The 19,006-nt window shown below is 42.1% G+C and overlaps 1 protein-coding gene across 1 annotated transcript in view; it reads right to left on the reverse strand.

The window, feature by feature from the left end:
- LOC308292938 (isocitrate dehydrogenase [NAD] subunit gamma, mitochondrial-like) overlaps positions 1-19,006 on the reverse strand; it is a gene marked incomplete at both ends in the record, with an annotated part of 65,876 nt that overhangs the window by 35,420 nt on the left and 11,450 nt on the right. Inside the window, one exon of the mRNA XM_080735363.1 lies at positions 9,820-9,933. Within this exon, the coding sequence (XP_080591489.1) occupies positions 9,820-9,933 (114 nt within the window). The remainder of the gene's footprint in view (positions 1-9,819; positions 9,934-19,006) is intronic.

A 19,006-nucleotide genomic window follows, 5' to 3' on the forward strand; every position in this document is an offset into this window, starting at 1 on the left:
TGTTTTGTTACTTTGTGTGTGTGTGTGTGTGTGTGTGCGTGCGTGCGTGCGTGCGTGCGTGCGTGCGTGAGTGACTGAGTGACTGAGTGACTGAGTGACTGACTGTGTGTGTATGTGTGACAGTCCATTGAACTCAGGATCTCAAAGCGATTCCCAATGCTGAGTAAGACAGTCATCCTTAGTGAAATAATCCAGTATGTCTGGTGAGTGTCCCAGTGTCTGCTCGCTGGTGCCTGAGGCTGGTAGGAACACTGTTTAAGTGTGCACCTCGACCAACTGCATCCCACTTCTGACACCAATGTAATGACCGATGGATTTCTTACTCTTTTTACTGTTTACCTTGTGTGTCTTTGTGTCTCCAAACAACTCAATTAAAAGCCCAGGAGGGAGGGGGTGCTGCCTGTAATTTTCCCTCTCACTCAAGGTGACTTCCAAAACAACACATAAAATAAACTATAACTGAACATAACCCAAGGACAAAAAACACATAAATACCAGTCGCCCCAACGTGTTCGCAAAGCAAACAACTTTTGCAACACAATGACAGAATACACAACGTGTGTATAGGCCCAGAGGCATGCTGACACATCCCTCATCTGTCCAGAGCATACACTGGAACACTACAATATGGACATAGCCGTTGTACAGGATGTTCTGGACAAGCGGATCTCCATATATGACTATATATGTCCGTATCATTCTGAATCGGTGGTTCTGGACAACCGCCTATCCGACCGACGCGATGATGGACACCGCACTCCCTCAGGGTCGTTGACGATGTGCTTTGTATGTACTAGGTCAGACGGTTCCCTAGACAACTACAGACGTACACACAGGCGGACAAACGGACAGAAATTTCGCACATTTATAGGTGGAATGTCATTATTATTACTACAGATATGTTAACCTTCAGCAATGCTGTAAAAAAGTAAGGTCCTCCTAATCTATAAGCATCTACAGAAATATGATGCCTTTAATGAGAGAAACATGAACTCCTTATGAAATCCATGAGCTGTTAGCAAATGTAAATTAATGTAAATAGGGTTTATTTTAACTTACAAGTGGAACACATTGAGTCTGATTAACTGCCTGATTAAGCTTACAAGATACAACACTACTTTGATGTCAGACACACACGCGTACGTGCACACATACTCTTTCTTAGGCCTGATTGAGAGCAGACCGACTGTATGCATCTCACATAGAGGTTCATGGCTGTTCAAGATGGAAATCTAGTAAAGTGTAAGAGGTTCAAATCCACACATTCACCGCCAAACAGTCAATAATCGAATACAGAAATGCAAATGATCATGTTTCAAATCGTACAGAGGTCAAGGTCAGAGTATCAAGTCAAAGTTTATTTAGCCCTATTAGCCTATACATAGCATATCTCTAGCAATTGTGTCACAACTCACAACATTCACTTATCTATAGTTCTGTCAGTATTCACATTAACGTATACTGTAAACACTCCAAATACAGCGTAATACAAACAAACAAACATAATACAAACGGTGCTGGATGTTTGAAAAGATCACTCGACAAGTGAATCATGTCATGCAGAAAATCAAGAATAATCTTTACTCTGTTGCATTTTAGTCATGCAATAAAAAAGTAGTGTAAAAGTAAAAGTAAAACATAGCTGCAAATAGCGATAAGGGGGCCAAGCAGGAAAAAGAACATAAAAAAAAGAAAGGAAAGAAGAAGGTGGGCAAGTGGGAAAAGAGAGGTGTGTTGAGCATAGCAGCAGATGTGAACTGTGCGTGATATACTTGTGGAAGTTGTGCAAATTGTCAGTGCATGATTGAGGATGATTTTTGAGCGGTGGTGACGCCGCTCCTTAGAATGGCCGTGTGTGTATGTCTGTAGCCTGAGGTGTATGCAGGAGTGTGTATCCGTGTATGTGTCTGTAGCCTGATGTTGAGTCTAGCCTGAGCATCAATTGCAACAAACACGCACGCACACGCACACACGCACGCACGCACATACACACGCACGCACGGCCATGTGTGTATCAGTGTATGTATGTATGTATGTATGTATGTATGTATGTCTGTCTGTGGGTCTGTAGCCTGGAGTTAGTGGAGTAACACTGCTTGACCAAAGAGGGTGCTGTTGTGTCTCTCTCTCTCTCTCTCTCTCTCTCTCTCTCTCTCTCTCTCTCTCTCTCTCTCTCTCTCTCTCTCTCTCTCTCTCTCTCTCTCTCTCTCACACACACACACACAGGGAGGGGGGGGGGGGGGGAGGGTCACACACACACAGGGAGTAGAGCCCCATACAGGGAGGACACACACACACACGATGGATGGATGGTTGGATGGATGGATGGATGGATGGATACCAGAGAGGTGCTGTTGAGTCTAGTCTGCCCTGAGCATCAACTGCAATAGCACCATATTATTATAATTTGTATTATTATTATTTTTTAATAATAATATTATATATTATAATATTTACTTTTTTTTAATTATATATATATATATATATATATATATATATATATATATATTTGTTTTGCTGTTGCGCAGCCTCCACGACCACCGCTCAGTTCACACGGGTGTGATTTTTTAATTGACGAGTTACTTACTGGGACTCGGGAGTGTGCGTGAGGGGCTGAAGATAATCTATTCACAGACACGCAAACAAACGGACAAACAAACAGACAAACAGACAGACATAATCTCTGGCCTTTGGCAGTCCTGCCTGGCAGGGATAATAATAAGTAAAAAGAATACGAGGCTAGAATTGCATACACTTTATAGTAAGAAAAGGGACAAAAGCAGTTGAGAAGCTGATTTGGCAGTGTGTAATGGTTGAAATAAAGTGACGACAATAAGTGATTTGTCCTACAGCCATTTCATAGGACCTCTCACACATTTATTGCCTTAATAGAAAGCCTTTTATAAGACCAGCGCAAGTTGACCAGCAAAGGACATTTTTATTAGAAAGAGATTCCAGCAGTTCATATTTCAGTCGTTCTTTCCTTATGCTTTTATTCGGCCCATTATGTTCAATCGGCCGCTTTAATAATGAAATAGGTGGTTTTCCTTTTGTTGCTAATCTATCTTATTTGCTATGCAGCTACTTAAGGCCATTTCACCAGAGCTTATATTAGAATACTGGGCCCAGTGGGCATTAATATTGGATGAAATGGGAATATCATAAAGCGGGCTCCCTTGCCGGAGGCGAACGACTCTCATTGCCTTTGTCTTGCGCTCTGCAGTAATATATATGAAGGAATATTAATTACTGTCAAAGCGTTATGGTTATTATTAGGCCTCGTCATTATAAGGACTCCAGGGCACTACGTGGTGGGATGCTAAACAGGTAGGAGATACTTATGGAATGGAAGAAAATGAACAGGAATTAAGAGCAGAGAAAGAGAAAACAAAAACAAGCTTTGTAGATCTGCTAAAATGACTTTCTAAATCATTTTGATGTTTTTTCTTAAAGGGGCACTCCACCACTTTTCAACCTATGTTCATATAATTGGTCCTCACACAAAAATAGCTTTTTTTTTTTTTTTTTCTCAGAGGAGGGCTGTGGGCAGGTCAGAAACCCATCGTCTTGTGACATCATCGATTGCCAATCCAGCTTATAGAAACGGCAGGCTTTCTATTCCTGAAAAGTTGCAATTTTAAAGTGGAAGCCATTGTTCTCGCGATAATAAAAATCTAAATATTTTTTTCAAAAATATTGATTAAAATCTTTTTTTGGAAAATGATGATGTCACAAGACGATGGATTCTGAACTTCCCACAACTCTCCTAGGAGACTTGGACTGAGTAGAATTTTTTTTGATATTTTATCATGAACATTAGTGAGGACCTATTATATGAAGACAGGTTGAAAAGTGGTGAACTACTCCTTTAAGTGTTTCAATGAGTACCGGTAAGTGGTTAACTGCCAGCTGGTCCACGTCAGTCATTTCCCACGTCAGTCTCTCTATCCTATCCCAATGGTTCTCAACCTGTGGGTGGGAGCCCCCAGGGGGGTCCCAACATGATTTTGAGGGGGTCCCCAGATCAGATTCAGAACAGTGAAGTGACAATTTAAGAACTTTTAAGACCTTTTTTATTACCTCAAAGAAAGAAAGAAAAGAAAGAAAATACATAAGACCATTACTGCAAACTGCATAATAAAAACTGGTTAAACATTGACCAAATTGTCAAATAAAAACAGGCAAACATTTTGAAAATAGCCTATCTACAAGCTCAGAGATCTTTGATCTGCTATTTTCACAATATTTATCTGTGGAACTGAGTCAAACAAAAATGCAATGCCTACAAGTGCTTATCAGGGTGGGGGGGTCCCCACAGTTCAAATATGATTGTTTTTGGGGGGTCGCGGTCTCAAAAGGTTGAGAACCACTGCAGTCTATCCGGCACTCGCTCGCTCTCTGCGTTCACTGGCACAGGGGATCAGGGGGCTTTGGTTGATAAATACCTTGGACCAAGGGCTCACCAGCCACTGATTCGCAGCACTTTACGGTGTCACTTTGTGGCCGAGGCCTCATTAAAAAAGCATTAGCCTCCCCTTGGTCCCATGATGGAGGCCATGTCTGGCTCAGCGGCCGCCGCGGGGATCTATTTAAAAGTGGTGTCAGGCATCGACAAGGAACTGGGTGGGCGGGAGGCGGGTGGAGAGGAGCGAGCAGATTTGAGCGAGATAAGAAGGTGTGAAAAGGAAAAGGAAGAGAGAGAAATGTGGGTATTATGCCAGCCAAAAGTAAAAACGGAAAGAGGCCTCGTGAGAGATGAGACAGAGAGAGAGACAGAGATAAAGAGAAAGACCTGGCCACGTCACACAGAAGACAACGTTAGATAGGGGAGTGTGTGCGCGTGTGTCGCGGGGAGGTGGGGGTCACATGATATGAGGAACAGGCAGAGATATCGAGCTCCAGTTGAGCGGGCATGTCTGTTCCCTGGCGGTTTGAGGTGCTATCAGACTTTAATTGATATCCAGCAATTAAAGCCGCGCTGCCAACCCTGAGGGGGGGTCAGGACGAGAGGTGGAGTCAGGGAAAAAGGAGGGGCTGGGGAGGGGGGGTTGGTTGGTGTCAAGGGGTGGAGTGAGGGAGTATAAAAACACCAGAGTAAGCGCTTACTGCAGATCATTAGTAAGTTAGTAGCCTGTAGAAAAGTTGGGGGTGAGGTGAGGTGGTGATAGAGGAAGACTGCGTAGGCTTGAGCGTAATGTTGCTGTCAGTGGTGGAAAATGTACTGACATTTTTTACTTGAGTAAAAGTATCAATACTGCAATGTAGAAATACTCTGTTAGGGTGCCCTCACACCAAAATACCTATGAGAGTGGAATCCGCGTTCCACCAATGCATTTCAATGAGAGTGAAGCGGATTCATGCCAGCAGAGGATTTTGGCAAAACACGCTCCCTTATCATTGAAATGCGTTGGCGGAACGTGGATTCCACTCTCATAGGTATTTTGGTGTGAGGGCACCCTTATAAGTAAAAGTCCAGAATTCAAAATGTACTTGAGTAAAAGTACGAAAGCATTGGCATCAAAATGTACTTAAAGTACCAAAAATAAAAGTACAAAATGTTTGGAAATAGCAGATCTACAAGCTCACAACGCGTCGCATCGGCTATTTTCAAATAGCCTAGGTAAAAAAATAGGGCGAAAGTCGTTAATGTATGTTTTGTGATATTATAATTAAGACTGGGACTTTAACTGATTAATTGCGATTAATTAATTACAGAAAATTAACGCGATTAACACTTATGTTGCAATGATTTTTTCTCTTCAATGTCTCGCGTTGCCATGGTTACCATAGACTTCCATGTAATTGTGCAATTGTGTAAAAAGTGCACGCCCATGCCTAGATGATGCACCACGTGTGTAGATGCTGTTCACAGCTTTCAAACAAAAAAATCCGCTTGGAAATCCGTTCAGGCATTCATGATTTATGGGCCATTATGTTTTCTTCAGATGTAAACAAACATGGCTGCCATGTTTGAAAGAATGGGTTGGGTCTGGAGGTCCAAAAAAAAAATTTGAAAAAAAAGAAATTTGAAAAAAAAAGAAAAAATCTTTTTTCAAAAACGGCCCAAAGTCGGGAAACTCGGGGTTGGCACAGCGTTGGTATCAATACAAACTCGGGAAACTCGGGGTTGGCACCAGATGTGTTAAAAAAAATTACGCATTTTAATTGCACTTAGTTTTTGCACCACAGAAACCTTCAGTTTCAGGTCTCCCCAACAACACAGTCCAAGGAGCTTGTTCACTGATTAAGTCAGAGGTTTCTTCCAGGGAATAGGGGGAATTTGTGGTAGTGGGGCATGGTCTAGTCAAGAGGGAGGCAGGAGTGGCTCTGCTAACTCGCTGGTGCACCTGCAGCAAGTCAGGTAATTAAGAGGGGTGGTTAGGTGACCTAATCGTGTTGCACTTTCTGGGGTCCTGACACCAGTGCATTGATTGTACACGTAGGAGCAAGATACATTTATATTGGCAATCATTCTGTTTAGACAATGTCTGTCTTATTGTCACTCAGTGACTCATTTATTTTCTATCAATAAAGCTACTTTTTAAAGCTAGCTATCCTCCTTGTGCTCCTAATTCTGGGCTTTGTGACGCGTTGGTCACAGATCTATATAATTCTAACTCGAGGACATGGAATGTAGCTATCAGTCCAACCTGCTCGAATCTGGCGAGAGAGAGAGAAAGAGAGAGAGAGAGAGAGAGAGAGAGAGAGAGAGTGGGAGACGGAGAGGGAGAGAGAGCATGTCTAATGAATTCTGCATATGAGATAGAGATGGCCTTTTGCACAGCACTCAATGTGCAAGATTGTTCATAACTTCAGAGAAACCGGTGCTCCCGATAAACAATTATGAAAGGAACTACTACACCGCACATTACTTTGAAATATCAATCTGCAGCCTTTAGAACAGCAAACCAACTGAAAGGTAAACCATAATATAAGCACATTTCTACGGCTAAGATTACAGAAATGAGTTGACTTTAAAGGCAGAAACTGCTAGGTGTACAGTGTGTCACATAATTAGAAACCGCCAGAGGCCATAAAGCAGGGCTTTAATTTGCAAAGTATGGATCTGCAACCAAAATGCGCCACAAGCCTGTTTCCCTTGAGGTCTCTGCATGACAACAACAGTGACATGTTTTAATGAGCCCTGGGTCCCGCAGCAACAACACATTCAATCATGAATTATCTCACGATAAATTTAAAGACCGAACAATAAACGAAGTTCTAGATCCCCTGGCACATATTAGTCTTGTTTTTGGTGAAGTCTGTCTTTAATTTATTGCTTCTAAACTTTGGACGGTAAAAAGGAACAGAACGGGAGCTTGAACCATCTGGAGGAAGTTGCTGAAATAGCCTGACTGTAATGAGATGGTGAGAGCACCTCGATTTTGCTGACGTCCATAGAACTCCCCTAACCAATTAATAATAAAATTCCCCCTATATCCCTCCTTTGTCTCATCTCCCCTCTCTCTTTTTTTCAGATGAAACTGTGGTTAATTCTTGCTCTGAGGGCGCCGGGTTCCCATGAGGGAGAAACTACGCCCGGACAAAAGGTTGAGAGAGAGTTGAAAGGCCACGAACCCCAACCTTATTCACTCACTACTGATTTATTACCCATGTTTGCATACGATAAACCAGCCCAGGGATGTACTGTATGTGCCGAATTGGGAAAGGTGAAAAATATCATGATAGGATGATTGTTTACCTATTGAGTCAGTCAGTCAGTCAGTCAGTCAGTCAGTCTGTCTGTCTGTGGTGGGCAGGTGAACCACATGCCTAATAAAGAACAGCACTAGGAAAACATATTGTCTACATATAGTTATATCGGCTGAAGGATTGACAAGCAGAAAGGATGGGAGAGCCGACGCATTCTGACACAGGGTCAGTGAATGGTGTGTGTGTGTGTGTGTGTGTGTGTGTGTGTGTGTGTGTGTGTGTGTGTGTGTGTGTGTGTGTGTGGTTCATTTAGTATGGGCATTTGTAAGGACACACAGGAATGGCTGAAAGGGGTTAAGACACAAGGGTTGAGAAGAGGTCATACAGTACAGTGAACGGTAGGTTTGACAAATGGATGGTGAACCAGGTTATAGGTGGAAGGTTGCCTCCGACCAGCTCTTGGGCAGATGTATGACCTTCCACTCTCCATTGCTTTATAGAAATAGACCAAAGGTGGATTTGAACAGTGCAGAGGTGACAGGTGCCATCTGGAAGTCAATCAAGGGCTGCAGAACTCATATATGGCCCGTGTGGCCATAGCCCTACCAGAATTGAAAATGTTTTTGTAATACATTTTATTTTCTTAGTTTGCCTGCAAATGTCATTAACATAACCTATTAGTAATCATGTATCATAATGCTACCAATTAAATCCTAATTAGTTGACAGGGTTCCGCAGGGCTCTATACTAGGTCCTCAATTATTAAATAATTATTAAATAATTGATTGCTATCAATAGCAAAAGCTGTGGCAGAACTGGCCATGTGAAATCATGAAGAAGGCTGTTTTAATCAGATGGACATGGAAGTGGTCATGCAGTGACTTGGAACATCTGCTGTTTGGAGTTGCAAAGCAAGAGCCTGTAGCCTTACCTCGAAAAACAATGGAGACCAAATGAATGCACTTCACTTACACACATACAACTCACTAGGGCAATTCTCGCTATTTCTATGTGTCATTATTAAGGTTAGCATTTCACCAGGTTAACATTCACCCGTGTCGAACAAATGGAACGTTGAACAAATGTTATGTCGCAATTAGGGGTGGATATTGGCAAGAATCTCGCGATGCAATACATATCATGATGCAATAGTATCACGATATGTTGCGAATCTTTGCGATACGATACTATTGCGATACTATTGCGATATATCAGCTTTAAAATCTGAAGACGCTGCTCTAATGTTGTTGTTTTCGTTGTTCGCAGCCATTTTCTCGAGAGACCTCACTCACTGAACGGTGGGAAGGGGAAGTAGCTACTATAGTAAAGTGACATCTAGAGGCAGTGGAGTGTCAGGACTGGACTTCTACCAGGTTCCTATGCATGGGAACATATTTTATTCGCGATATCGACACGCTCCCAACTCACTATGTTTCTTGACCTGTGATCCATCGTGGATGCCATAAAACATGCCATAAAACCAAACAACAACCCAAAAACTCCTTCTAGCGGGGCAAAGAACTGTTTCATTTCTCTATACTGTACAGTACTTCACCATGCCGGTGCCAACAACCACCGCAGAGAGGTCTGTTTCATCCCTGCGTTGGATGAAGAACTATCTGTGATCCAGAATGACCCAGTAGAGGTTAAACTACCTGATGTATGGCCATAATGCCACAAAGAAAACCTGGCACAAATGGATATTACAGCGATTGGTGTGGTTTTTGCTCAAAGCACTGAAGGCTTTCTTTGGTGTGCCAACAGTGCATATATTCTTATGTACAGCATGTATTGTTCTTTCTGAAGGAAAGTTAAATTGTTGATTGATGGGTCCTGTGGAAAGTGTGCGTGGGATTCGAGAGGGAGACAGAAGTGAAAGTGATGCTGTACTATATGTTCTACTTAATGTTGGTCTGTGATTCATTCTCTCGTTAAAGTTATACCAATTATTATCCTCAACTCTGTGGTCTTAACAATACAAAATATACAGATAGATATTATAAAATGATCTGAAATAAAAGAGCTGTAATCATAACACAACAGATAAAAGAGAAACAGGAAGGTGATTATATTACCAACAACAAAGATATTGGCCCTAAAACTTTACATCCCGTTATGTGGTGCCTGGCTTCAACGATACAGTGGAGTTGCTGGCTGGAGCCGTACCTGACTGTAGCAGCCTGATGGGGGTTGATAGCTTCTCTAGCATCATTCTCTGCCACTGTAGGGGTGGTCTGGAAGGAGGGATTGGTTGTGTATTGATGGTACACACAAGAACACCTGAGAGAAAGAAAGAGAAGACGGTCCTAGATAAGTGAGGTGACACAGTGAACACACGGTGAAAAAGATTTGCTTCACAGTCGAAACCTCAGTGCAGTCTAAATAGATTTGTCACAGTAGTCATGTTTCCATAAACTTATTCGAAAATAGGAAGCGAATTATCAGAAATGTGCATTAAGACAAAGCGAATTTAGCCTGTTTCCATTTGCGGCTGTCATTCGAAAGTCGCATGAGCCAACTCGTGGGATATCGACACATCGCCACATACGCCTGGGTACGTCTGACCAACCTGCTGTAAATACTTCCCGCGCGGTTGCACACAGTGATTTTTTCAGACCGAATCCAAGACGTGAGCACTGCACGTCTGACTGCTGAGCCTGTGACTCGCTGCACACTCATCCTGCAGCGTCGCGGATGCGAGGTGTTGTGAGCTTTTGGCACGCAACACGTGTGATGATGAAGGGTTTACTTGGATGATGTGACGGACGAGGCTTGCACACAAGTGACACAACAGAGCCGTAAAATAAACATCCAATGCAAGGTACAGTAGTAGGGAACACGGCACTAACAAGTTGGTAGCTCCCTTCAGCCAAATCGATATCATGCAAGTTCAATGCATTTTCATTCAAAGCGTATTCGCTTTGTGTTTCCATTGCACTAATGCGCATTACGTTTTTTCGATAAAGCCTCAAAATCCACCTCCTCCAAGCGCATAAAGGTTTTTGCTGATAATGAAAATGTATTCGAATTTTGAAGTGTTTCCATAAAAAGATTTATACGAAAAAGCCTTAATGCGGCTTTATGGCTTCATGGAAACGCCACTAGAGACAGCATTTATGTGATTTACTGAACAAACTCAACTTTTACTGATGTTAACAGACCAACCATGTTCTAAAGAGGGTAAAGAGACTGATTTCTGGAGCCGCATACAAACATACAGTATTTACCTTCACGTTAAGATAGGCAGCATGTCCACAGCTACGATTACACACTCACGCACAAAAAAAAACAATACCCTCACACTCATTAATTCAATAACTTGCAGCATGTGTCCATTTTATATAAATATTAACTACATTGATTGACATGGTTAATCTTTTCTATTTTAAACTCACTTAAACTGCACAATTTATTTTTTTTAAATTAAAAATTGTGCAGCATTGAAAACAATAATTACCAAAAAAACTGATCCATCTGCCGCTTGTCAACATTGATTTGTTTCCTTATTTTCTAGAATCTAAGCTCATAATCCACTCCCTGCCCATCTTTACAAACAGGGCACTAACAATGGTTGTTTTTGTAGCCAGGACTGCAATCGGGGATAAGGCATCCATTATCCCCCCACTCTGCAAATACCTTCATGTATGTAGCTCCCTTTCCCACTCCTCACTTTCTCTCTGTTACTCTCTTCTCTCCCTCCCTCTCTCTGCCCCCCACACCCCACCATCCTGTAGAGCCTATAAATCACATGGTGATAGATTGGCTCCAGTGGGAATGTCTCACCCCAAGGCTCGGAGCAAGGGTAGTTCACCACATACGCCTCCTTCTTTGTTCTGAAACCATGCAAGCTCACTGCGGGATATTTACATGGAGGGCAGATTCTAGTCATTCTGGCCCGAAGCAGTGGGAACTGAGATGTATATTTGTGAAAATATTCCAAGGACGGAAAATAAAAAAGGCGACAATAACAGACATTTTCATGGAAACAAATTGCAGGTTATAGTCGGATTATAGACCTCTGGTGGAACTGAGCGACAGCATTTGTTCCTATTTATGAAGTGGCTTTCTGAGTGTGTTGCATTCTGACTGACAAGTCAAATTGTTTGATACATGTATATAGCAACAAGACCTGAAAAACTAAAGACCTAAAGGTTGGAGGCAATACTACTACTGTACGAGTCAAGACATTCATTCAACACTTGCGCTTAAAGTTATACCATGTAACTTTTTTTATAAAGCAAATCTTAAAATTGTCCTAACTCTTAAATCGCTAAAGTTTTAGAACACCCACTCCGTTATTTTCAGCTTCTGAAGCCTTCTCTTTATATATTTTCTTCTAGCAGTGACAGGGGCGGGATTTCCCGGCAAAATGACGTCATCATACACTACCGGCCAATCACAGCGAGGGTTATACACTGCCGGCCAATCACAGCGCATCTTGAAGTGGGGTCTATAGCTATCACAATAGGGCGGCCATATTTGTAGGCGCCCGTGTGTCTCTATCTATACTCGGGTGAAACACTCCGTTTCTCCGGAATGCCTGAACGCACAGGAACCAGGGACCCCTCCAAAGATAGATCTCGGCGAGGTGGAGGCAGACGCGGGGGTGACGCAGGGGTGTGAGGCCCGGTCCGCGGCGAAAAACGGCCGAAAGACGCGGACGCTACTGACCACTAGTTGAGCAACTTACACAGTATAGCTTTAACTCCTGTTTCACACGGATAAATTGGACACTTACAGTAGATTCAAACGACCTTCATCCCAATACATTGCCCTGTCAGGCTCTCACACCAGTGAGCCACCATGGAGAGCCCATGAAAAAGACGTGCTGTGAGGAGCATCTCACCATCCATCACACCTCACAGGCAACACAGAGGTGGTTGTCACTTGATTCTAGATGCTCATCTCGCTGTTTATTTATCTATCTTTCCCCAAGAATGCCAAAACCGCTAAGGTCACCCCTATGGGTGTCACACCAAATTCTGGGCCCTGGGTGCTTTAACTATTGAAAAATAGCAGATATACAAGCTGCGAGCTTGTAGATCTGCTATTTTTGAAAAATCTGTGCAAGTCTTTGAATATTTCAAATCCTTCTAAGGTTTTTTGAAACCTATGTTTCTATGTCAGTGGTGCTCAAACTTCTTCATGTTGATATATATTCTTCTTCAAAATGATATATATTTGGCCACGGACCCTCATCTCAAAATATTTAGTTCAAAACGCAAAATTTGAGTTACAAATCTTCGCTTAAAAAATACATATATTCTAAGATTTGCACACATTTTCACGACTTTTCAAAAATAGCAGATCTACAAGCTCGTATATCTGCTATTTTTCAATAGCTAAAGTATAAAATAATCAAGGCCCCTCCACCTTGGGCCCTAGTAACTCAGTCCCACTTTTACCCCCCTTGTGACCCCACATCATTCCCATTAGAATAAAGCTCTCATTTCCCCCCCGAGTTACTAAACTTGGGTCCTTAACTCCAGGCATATTTCAGGGCATAGTTAAATATTTATACAACACAGCCAGGGTTCACAGTCATAACAGCGGGTGTATGACATTATACAAACGTTGTGATGGCTCAGTTATAACACTTTAATGTTAATGCAATAGACACAGGTAGCTATATACTAGCTATGAGCCATTCCAGTAAGTACTGACTATACATACTGCTTACATTACATTACTTGCATGTCAGTTGAATCGTCAAGTCGTGTATTTTTGAGCGGTGCTAGCCGCTCCAATAGTGACTGTGTGTATGTCCATGTGTATATGTACGTCCCTATGAAATTGCATGAATTAAGTATTTGATGATCACCTACCAACGCTATCCGTATGTCGCTTCCCTGATTGGACAATATAATGATGAGCACATAGTGTATGTCATCATACTATACTTAATGTGCTACTAGAACCCAGGCTGTTTCTTCAAGAACAGTATTTTCTAGTGTGAAGTGTGGAGTAAGCACTGCTCACTTCACACAGGTGTGATTTTTAATATTCTTTTCTGTCAGTGAAAGTTTTAAAAATCAATGTGGCTAGCATCAAGAAAGGCACCAAAAAAGGCATATCTGCATTTGGTGTTCATGTTTGTTGCACTTACTGTAAGTTGTAGTCCCTTCTCTGTACATTGTTTTGTAGTATTGCAGTTCCAATATATGAAAAAGAGTAAGGACATTAAAAGAAATTAAAGGACACTTCAGGACAAAATGGAAAAGGGGGAATAAGAGTACACCAAGAAAAGGAAGGAGTCACCTTACGGGGTAGCTGTAGTACTCTGATACTATACTGCTCTAGGCCTACAGTATATGTAACTATTTTACAATCTGGATTTTTACTGTTATGCCAAAATAAAAGCCCATATGAAAACAATATCCTTAGAAGTGGACCATCATCACAAAACGGGAACTGATTCTAAATTGACCAGTCTGGGCAGAGAAAGGTTACTAAATACACAAGAACCAAGGTGAAAACGTACACCCCCCATACTGGCTATTCAATTACATCTTACATTTTTATCTGAGGATTCAAAAAGGATTTAACCTTGTGATAAAGTCCAGGTTTATATACAGTGAGGTATGTCTATTCTCTGGGTCGGCTATTATATTTTATGGTTACACCTTGACTCATAAGTGTGGACGTGCTGCTGTCTCACCTTGGTTAATCTTTCGACACTCAACAGTCAGCAGTGTTAAGCTTAATGTATGTTCTGTCATACAACGGTGTTGCACGCCGAAATCAACAGACCTAGTGCAAGCCTGTGTGTCGCGGGTGTGACACGTTGTGGGCTTGTGGCCTCGTGCAGCCAAGTATGAATCAGGCTAAGTGTGTATCTGACATGAAACAGAAATATTCCATTTATCGTATACATATGTGGCACTTATTGACGTGTCACCACTCACTACTTCTGCGGACGTATGCATGCCTATTGACTGAATATCACTAATGTTGTGGAGTAAAGTGTCAAATCAATGCACAAAAGACTTGCCACTGCATGGACCCACCATCACTCCCCCTCTCCCAAAAGTCACATTCTCATGTGGTCCAAGTAATTAGAGACAGCACAGTTGAATGCTCTCTGAAATTACTTTTTTGTGCACTATTAGCAGTTATATGATAATATGGCAATGATGTATTTCTCAACTTGATGTTTGTTCTTTCTCAACCAGTGCAATGTTTTATGGCATGTTTAAAGCATAAGTGTAGTACGTGTCACCTCAACTGTCACTTTCAACAAGGTCAGGGAAAAGTTATTCTCACTTTCCTCCAAATCATACAGTTCTGTGATTCCATAGCTGTCAATCCAAACCAGAAATGTCAATACTAATCTGTCTATCTCTCTCTAGCTCTCGGTCTCATCTCTCTCGCACACATAGATTCTCTCTCTCTCTGTCTCCCCCCCCCCCCCCCCTCTCTCTGTGTGTCTCTTATCAGGACATCACATCATTTTCTACCTTTGACACAAACGATCCATGTTGTATGTCTTCTGTTTGAGAGCAGCGGGAAGTAGTACTGTTTCCTCTTTGGCTCCAAACCAAAACGGCTGCCCTTGACGTCTTGACGGGTACTAGTTTCCTTAACAGGAAGGGGGAGATGCATGCAACAAGCCGGCAGATGGTGTGAGAGATAGAGATGATCCTATGGGACCAACAGGGCTGTTAGATGCAGACAGAATCTCGGACCAGAAGCCCAGCTTCTCCAGATTCAAGCTGGTCAGCCGTCTGTGGCTTGGGCAGAAAAAAAGCCTCTGTCACAGATAATAATATACTAAATACAAAAAGGTAGTTTTCTGACACAACCAACAGACAGAAAGAGACAGATTAATCTGATACTCAGGAACACAGGACAATCTGGATATCGGGATCCGCCTGGGAACAGCGTGGCTCCAATAAGGATTTTAAACTTCATGAGGCCACTGGCTAGCCTGTGACATCAGCCATTTATGACATAGTCTGACTATGATATGTCTATGACGTATGATTACAAATTTGGGCAAGGCTTCTGACTCAAAAGTTAATAATCTCTTCAGAGCAGCCACCTAATCGATCATTCCCACATATCTTTATGAAGATCTGCCCATCCAATCTCAGAATATTTAGCTCACAGGCAGATGGACACACAAGTCATGTTTTCATAAACGAATTCAAAAATAAGAAGCGAATTATCAGAAATGTGCATTAAGACAAAGCGAATTTAGCCTGTTTCCATTTGCGGGTGTCATTCGAATTAGTGACGGTCGCATGAGCCGACTCAGAACACAGCGAAGCGCTCCCTCCCTCCCTCGTTGCCCACCACTGGTTCTGTCGGAGGCTGTCTTTGCACTACAGTCTGTATGCAGAGCTACAGCTGCCACGTTGTGAAAACGGGAGGAATTTACACACGGTCCGTGTCACTCCATGTGTAACAACCGGTTTGTTTTGTGGGCTAGCGCTATACAATGGACGTTAAGCGGCAGGGGAAAGTGTTACGTAACTTGGAGGACAATGGACCAGAACGTCATAATTTATTCGCATTTATTGGCGGAACCCGTTTCCATTAACTAATGCGCAATTCGTTTTTTCGATAAAGCCTCAAAATCCACCTCCTCCAAGCGCATAAAAGTGTTTGCGGGTAATGAAGGTTTATTCAAATTTTGAAGTGTTTCCATAAAAAGATTTATGCAAATAAGCCTTAATGCGCATTAAGAGGCTTTATGGAAACGCCACTACCGACAGGACATATTACAACTAGAAAGATGCAATTGGAAATTGCAAGTGTGGTTGCCGTGACACTTGCAAATAATATCACTGTATCTGTCAGTCCTTGTCCCTATTTGAGCATGTGTGCTAAACCATTTTGTCCATATCCCTTTTATGCCCATATATGGAGATCCCTATTGTCATCAATATTAAGCCCATATCTTGGAATGCCCATATATGGACAAACTGTGTCAGTCTCATGTGGTCTATGATGTCAGACATCTATGATGTCAGTCATCTCCATATTTGGGAAAAGTAAAATTTGTAATTGTGTCTCTCACCTGGATCTTCAATATGTGAATCACTGCATTGACCTCATCAAACCCTTGATAGCCATACATGGAGACGACTGGATCATCACTTAGATCTCCATAGGCCTATACGGAGATGTCAAATACCTCTGCATCTGACGTAAAAAACTCCAGATATGGATATAGCTCCATATATGGATATGGATCAGTGGGGAAAATGAAGTCTCTAATAAGTTAAAATCAATTAAAGCATACAACTTTTCTCTACAGAAAATGATTCCCGATGAAGCCGGTCGATTTGACATATGGCGTTGAGTGTGTGGCACAAACACTGTGGGAGGAATAGCGTGCCAATCTTTTGTTCACTCTTGGATTATAAAGTCAGAAAAGTACTATAGTGTATTGCACTGTTAGGGCAACCATACTAATAAACTGTAAAATCTTGAGCATGTGGGCACTGGGCAGGGTAGCAAGGCAAGCACAAGCATTATGGTCTGCCATTACCAGAGCACGCTCAAAAACACATCAAACTACTACAAACTACTACCCAACTAAATGTTTCAGCTACTGAACAGGCTAGCGGTAGTTAGACTCGTAAACCAGGCTCCTGCCAGTTTACTAGGCTAAGGTAGTGGGTTCAAGGTGTACTCTCTAAAGCAGTGTTTCTCAACCTTTTTTTTCTGAATGGGCACACTTTTCATGTCCCAAGAATCCATGGGCACACCAACATAATACGGGGGTGTAAATGTCGTCACTGTCGGGAAGAAACCTTGTATCTCCAAGTTTCAAATTTGTACGTTTCTTCGCAAAGCAAAGCCCTGCTTCATCATACAAGGCTGTCGTACAAAAGTAGTGAAAACAGCAGATCTACAAGCACACAACGGTGTGAAAATGGTAAATACAATACTGGCTTTCAAGCAGTTTCAAGGGGCACACTTGACCCTTCTCAGGGGCACACCAAAGGTCCCCAGGCACAGTGGTTGAGAAACACTGCTCTAAATAGTAATAACCTCAGTGCTCATTTAATTCTGAGACTGTACAAATGCAAGTAAATGTACCCATAAGGGTCCATTTGGTTACGGTATATTTGTATAATCTGGATAAATTAGCATTAAATATGTATTGTGGCTTCACTGCTGCAAATTGTATTGTGGTCAAATGTGCATAAGGTGGAGAGTGCACACGAAAGATTTACCAACTCTTCGCACGTCTTGAGGCGAGCCAATCTGGCACGGGGGTCTCAAGGTTGACAGCTCTGTGATGCATGACAGTGGAACACGGCTTTCCGACGGCGTTCAGTTGGTGTCACTTACAGCGAGGTCAGTTCCCCTGTACAGGCTTCTCCGCTGGTTTTCTGCATTGAGTGCACAAAAACAAACACAGCTGCAATGAAGGAGTGATACTGTGCAACCACCTGTGTGTAGTGGGCGTGTGTGTGTGCGTGCATTTTACTTTGTCGTTAAATAATAATGGGACCACTAATAGTCAATTGCAGATGAACATTGTATTCATGTTACACATACTACTGTATATACTATATAAGTATAATAATCCCTCTAACTGCCCACAAAACCACATTTAACGGTCAGCCAAATACTGAACTACAGTATACTACAAACCCAGTTCTTTAAGGTTGCTGTTAACCTCCGCATCTGTCTCCTCCGATACACATGGACTCACCAGCTGCTTATTTTCACCTAACAATGAGGAGTTTCACCTGGATGTAACGTGTGCGGAGGAACACACCATCTCTCCCAGTTCCACTACCTGCTAAGCAGGTGCCCCAATCGACCGTGAAAGGTCTTCGCTATAGGGCAGCGATAAAGTAGACAATCCCCAGTAATTTACAGTAGTTTTAGTGCATGCATGTACATGCCTGTGTGTGTGTGTGTGTGTGTGTGTGTGTAAGAATGTTAGGATTTATTTCTGTGTAACTATTTGTTAAGTGCAACATATGCTCATTGCCCACAGTTTAGCATTTTTAAACGGAAGTGTGTTTTGTAAGTAGGCGGATGGGCTGGAGTGGAAGTCTGTTGTTTACCACAATTTGTTCTGACTCTCCCACTCTATTTTGTGGAGTGCAGAGACAACAAGGAGAAAAAAAAACTATAAAAGTAAGTGTACAATAAAAAATAAAAAATAAAAGCCCAATTTTGGCTTCATAATTTCATTATGCATCATAATGCTTAAATAACTGACCTTCTGTCTCATGCACAATAACAATAGCCAGGGCCTTGGCTCACCTACTTTCTATTCTTTATAATGTTTATGATATTATCTCACGTGTGCATGCTTGTGCACACATCAGGAGAGAGACGCTATTCAGTTAAAGTCCACATCTGATTAACACGACACACTAAC

Source organism: Nannobrachium achirus (assembly GCF_963921795.1).
Source record: "Nannobrachium achirus genome assembly, chromosome: 10".
Taxonomy (NCBI): domain Eukaryota; kingdom Metazoa; phylum Chordata; class Actinopteri; order Myctophiformes; family Myctophidae; genus Nannobrachium; species Nannobrachium achirus.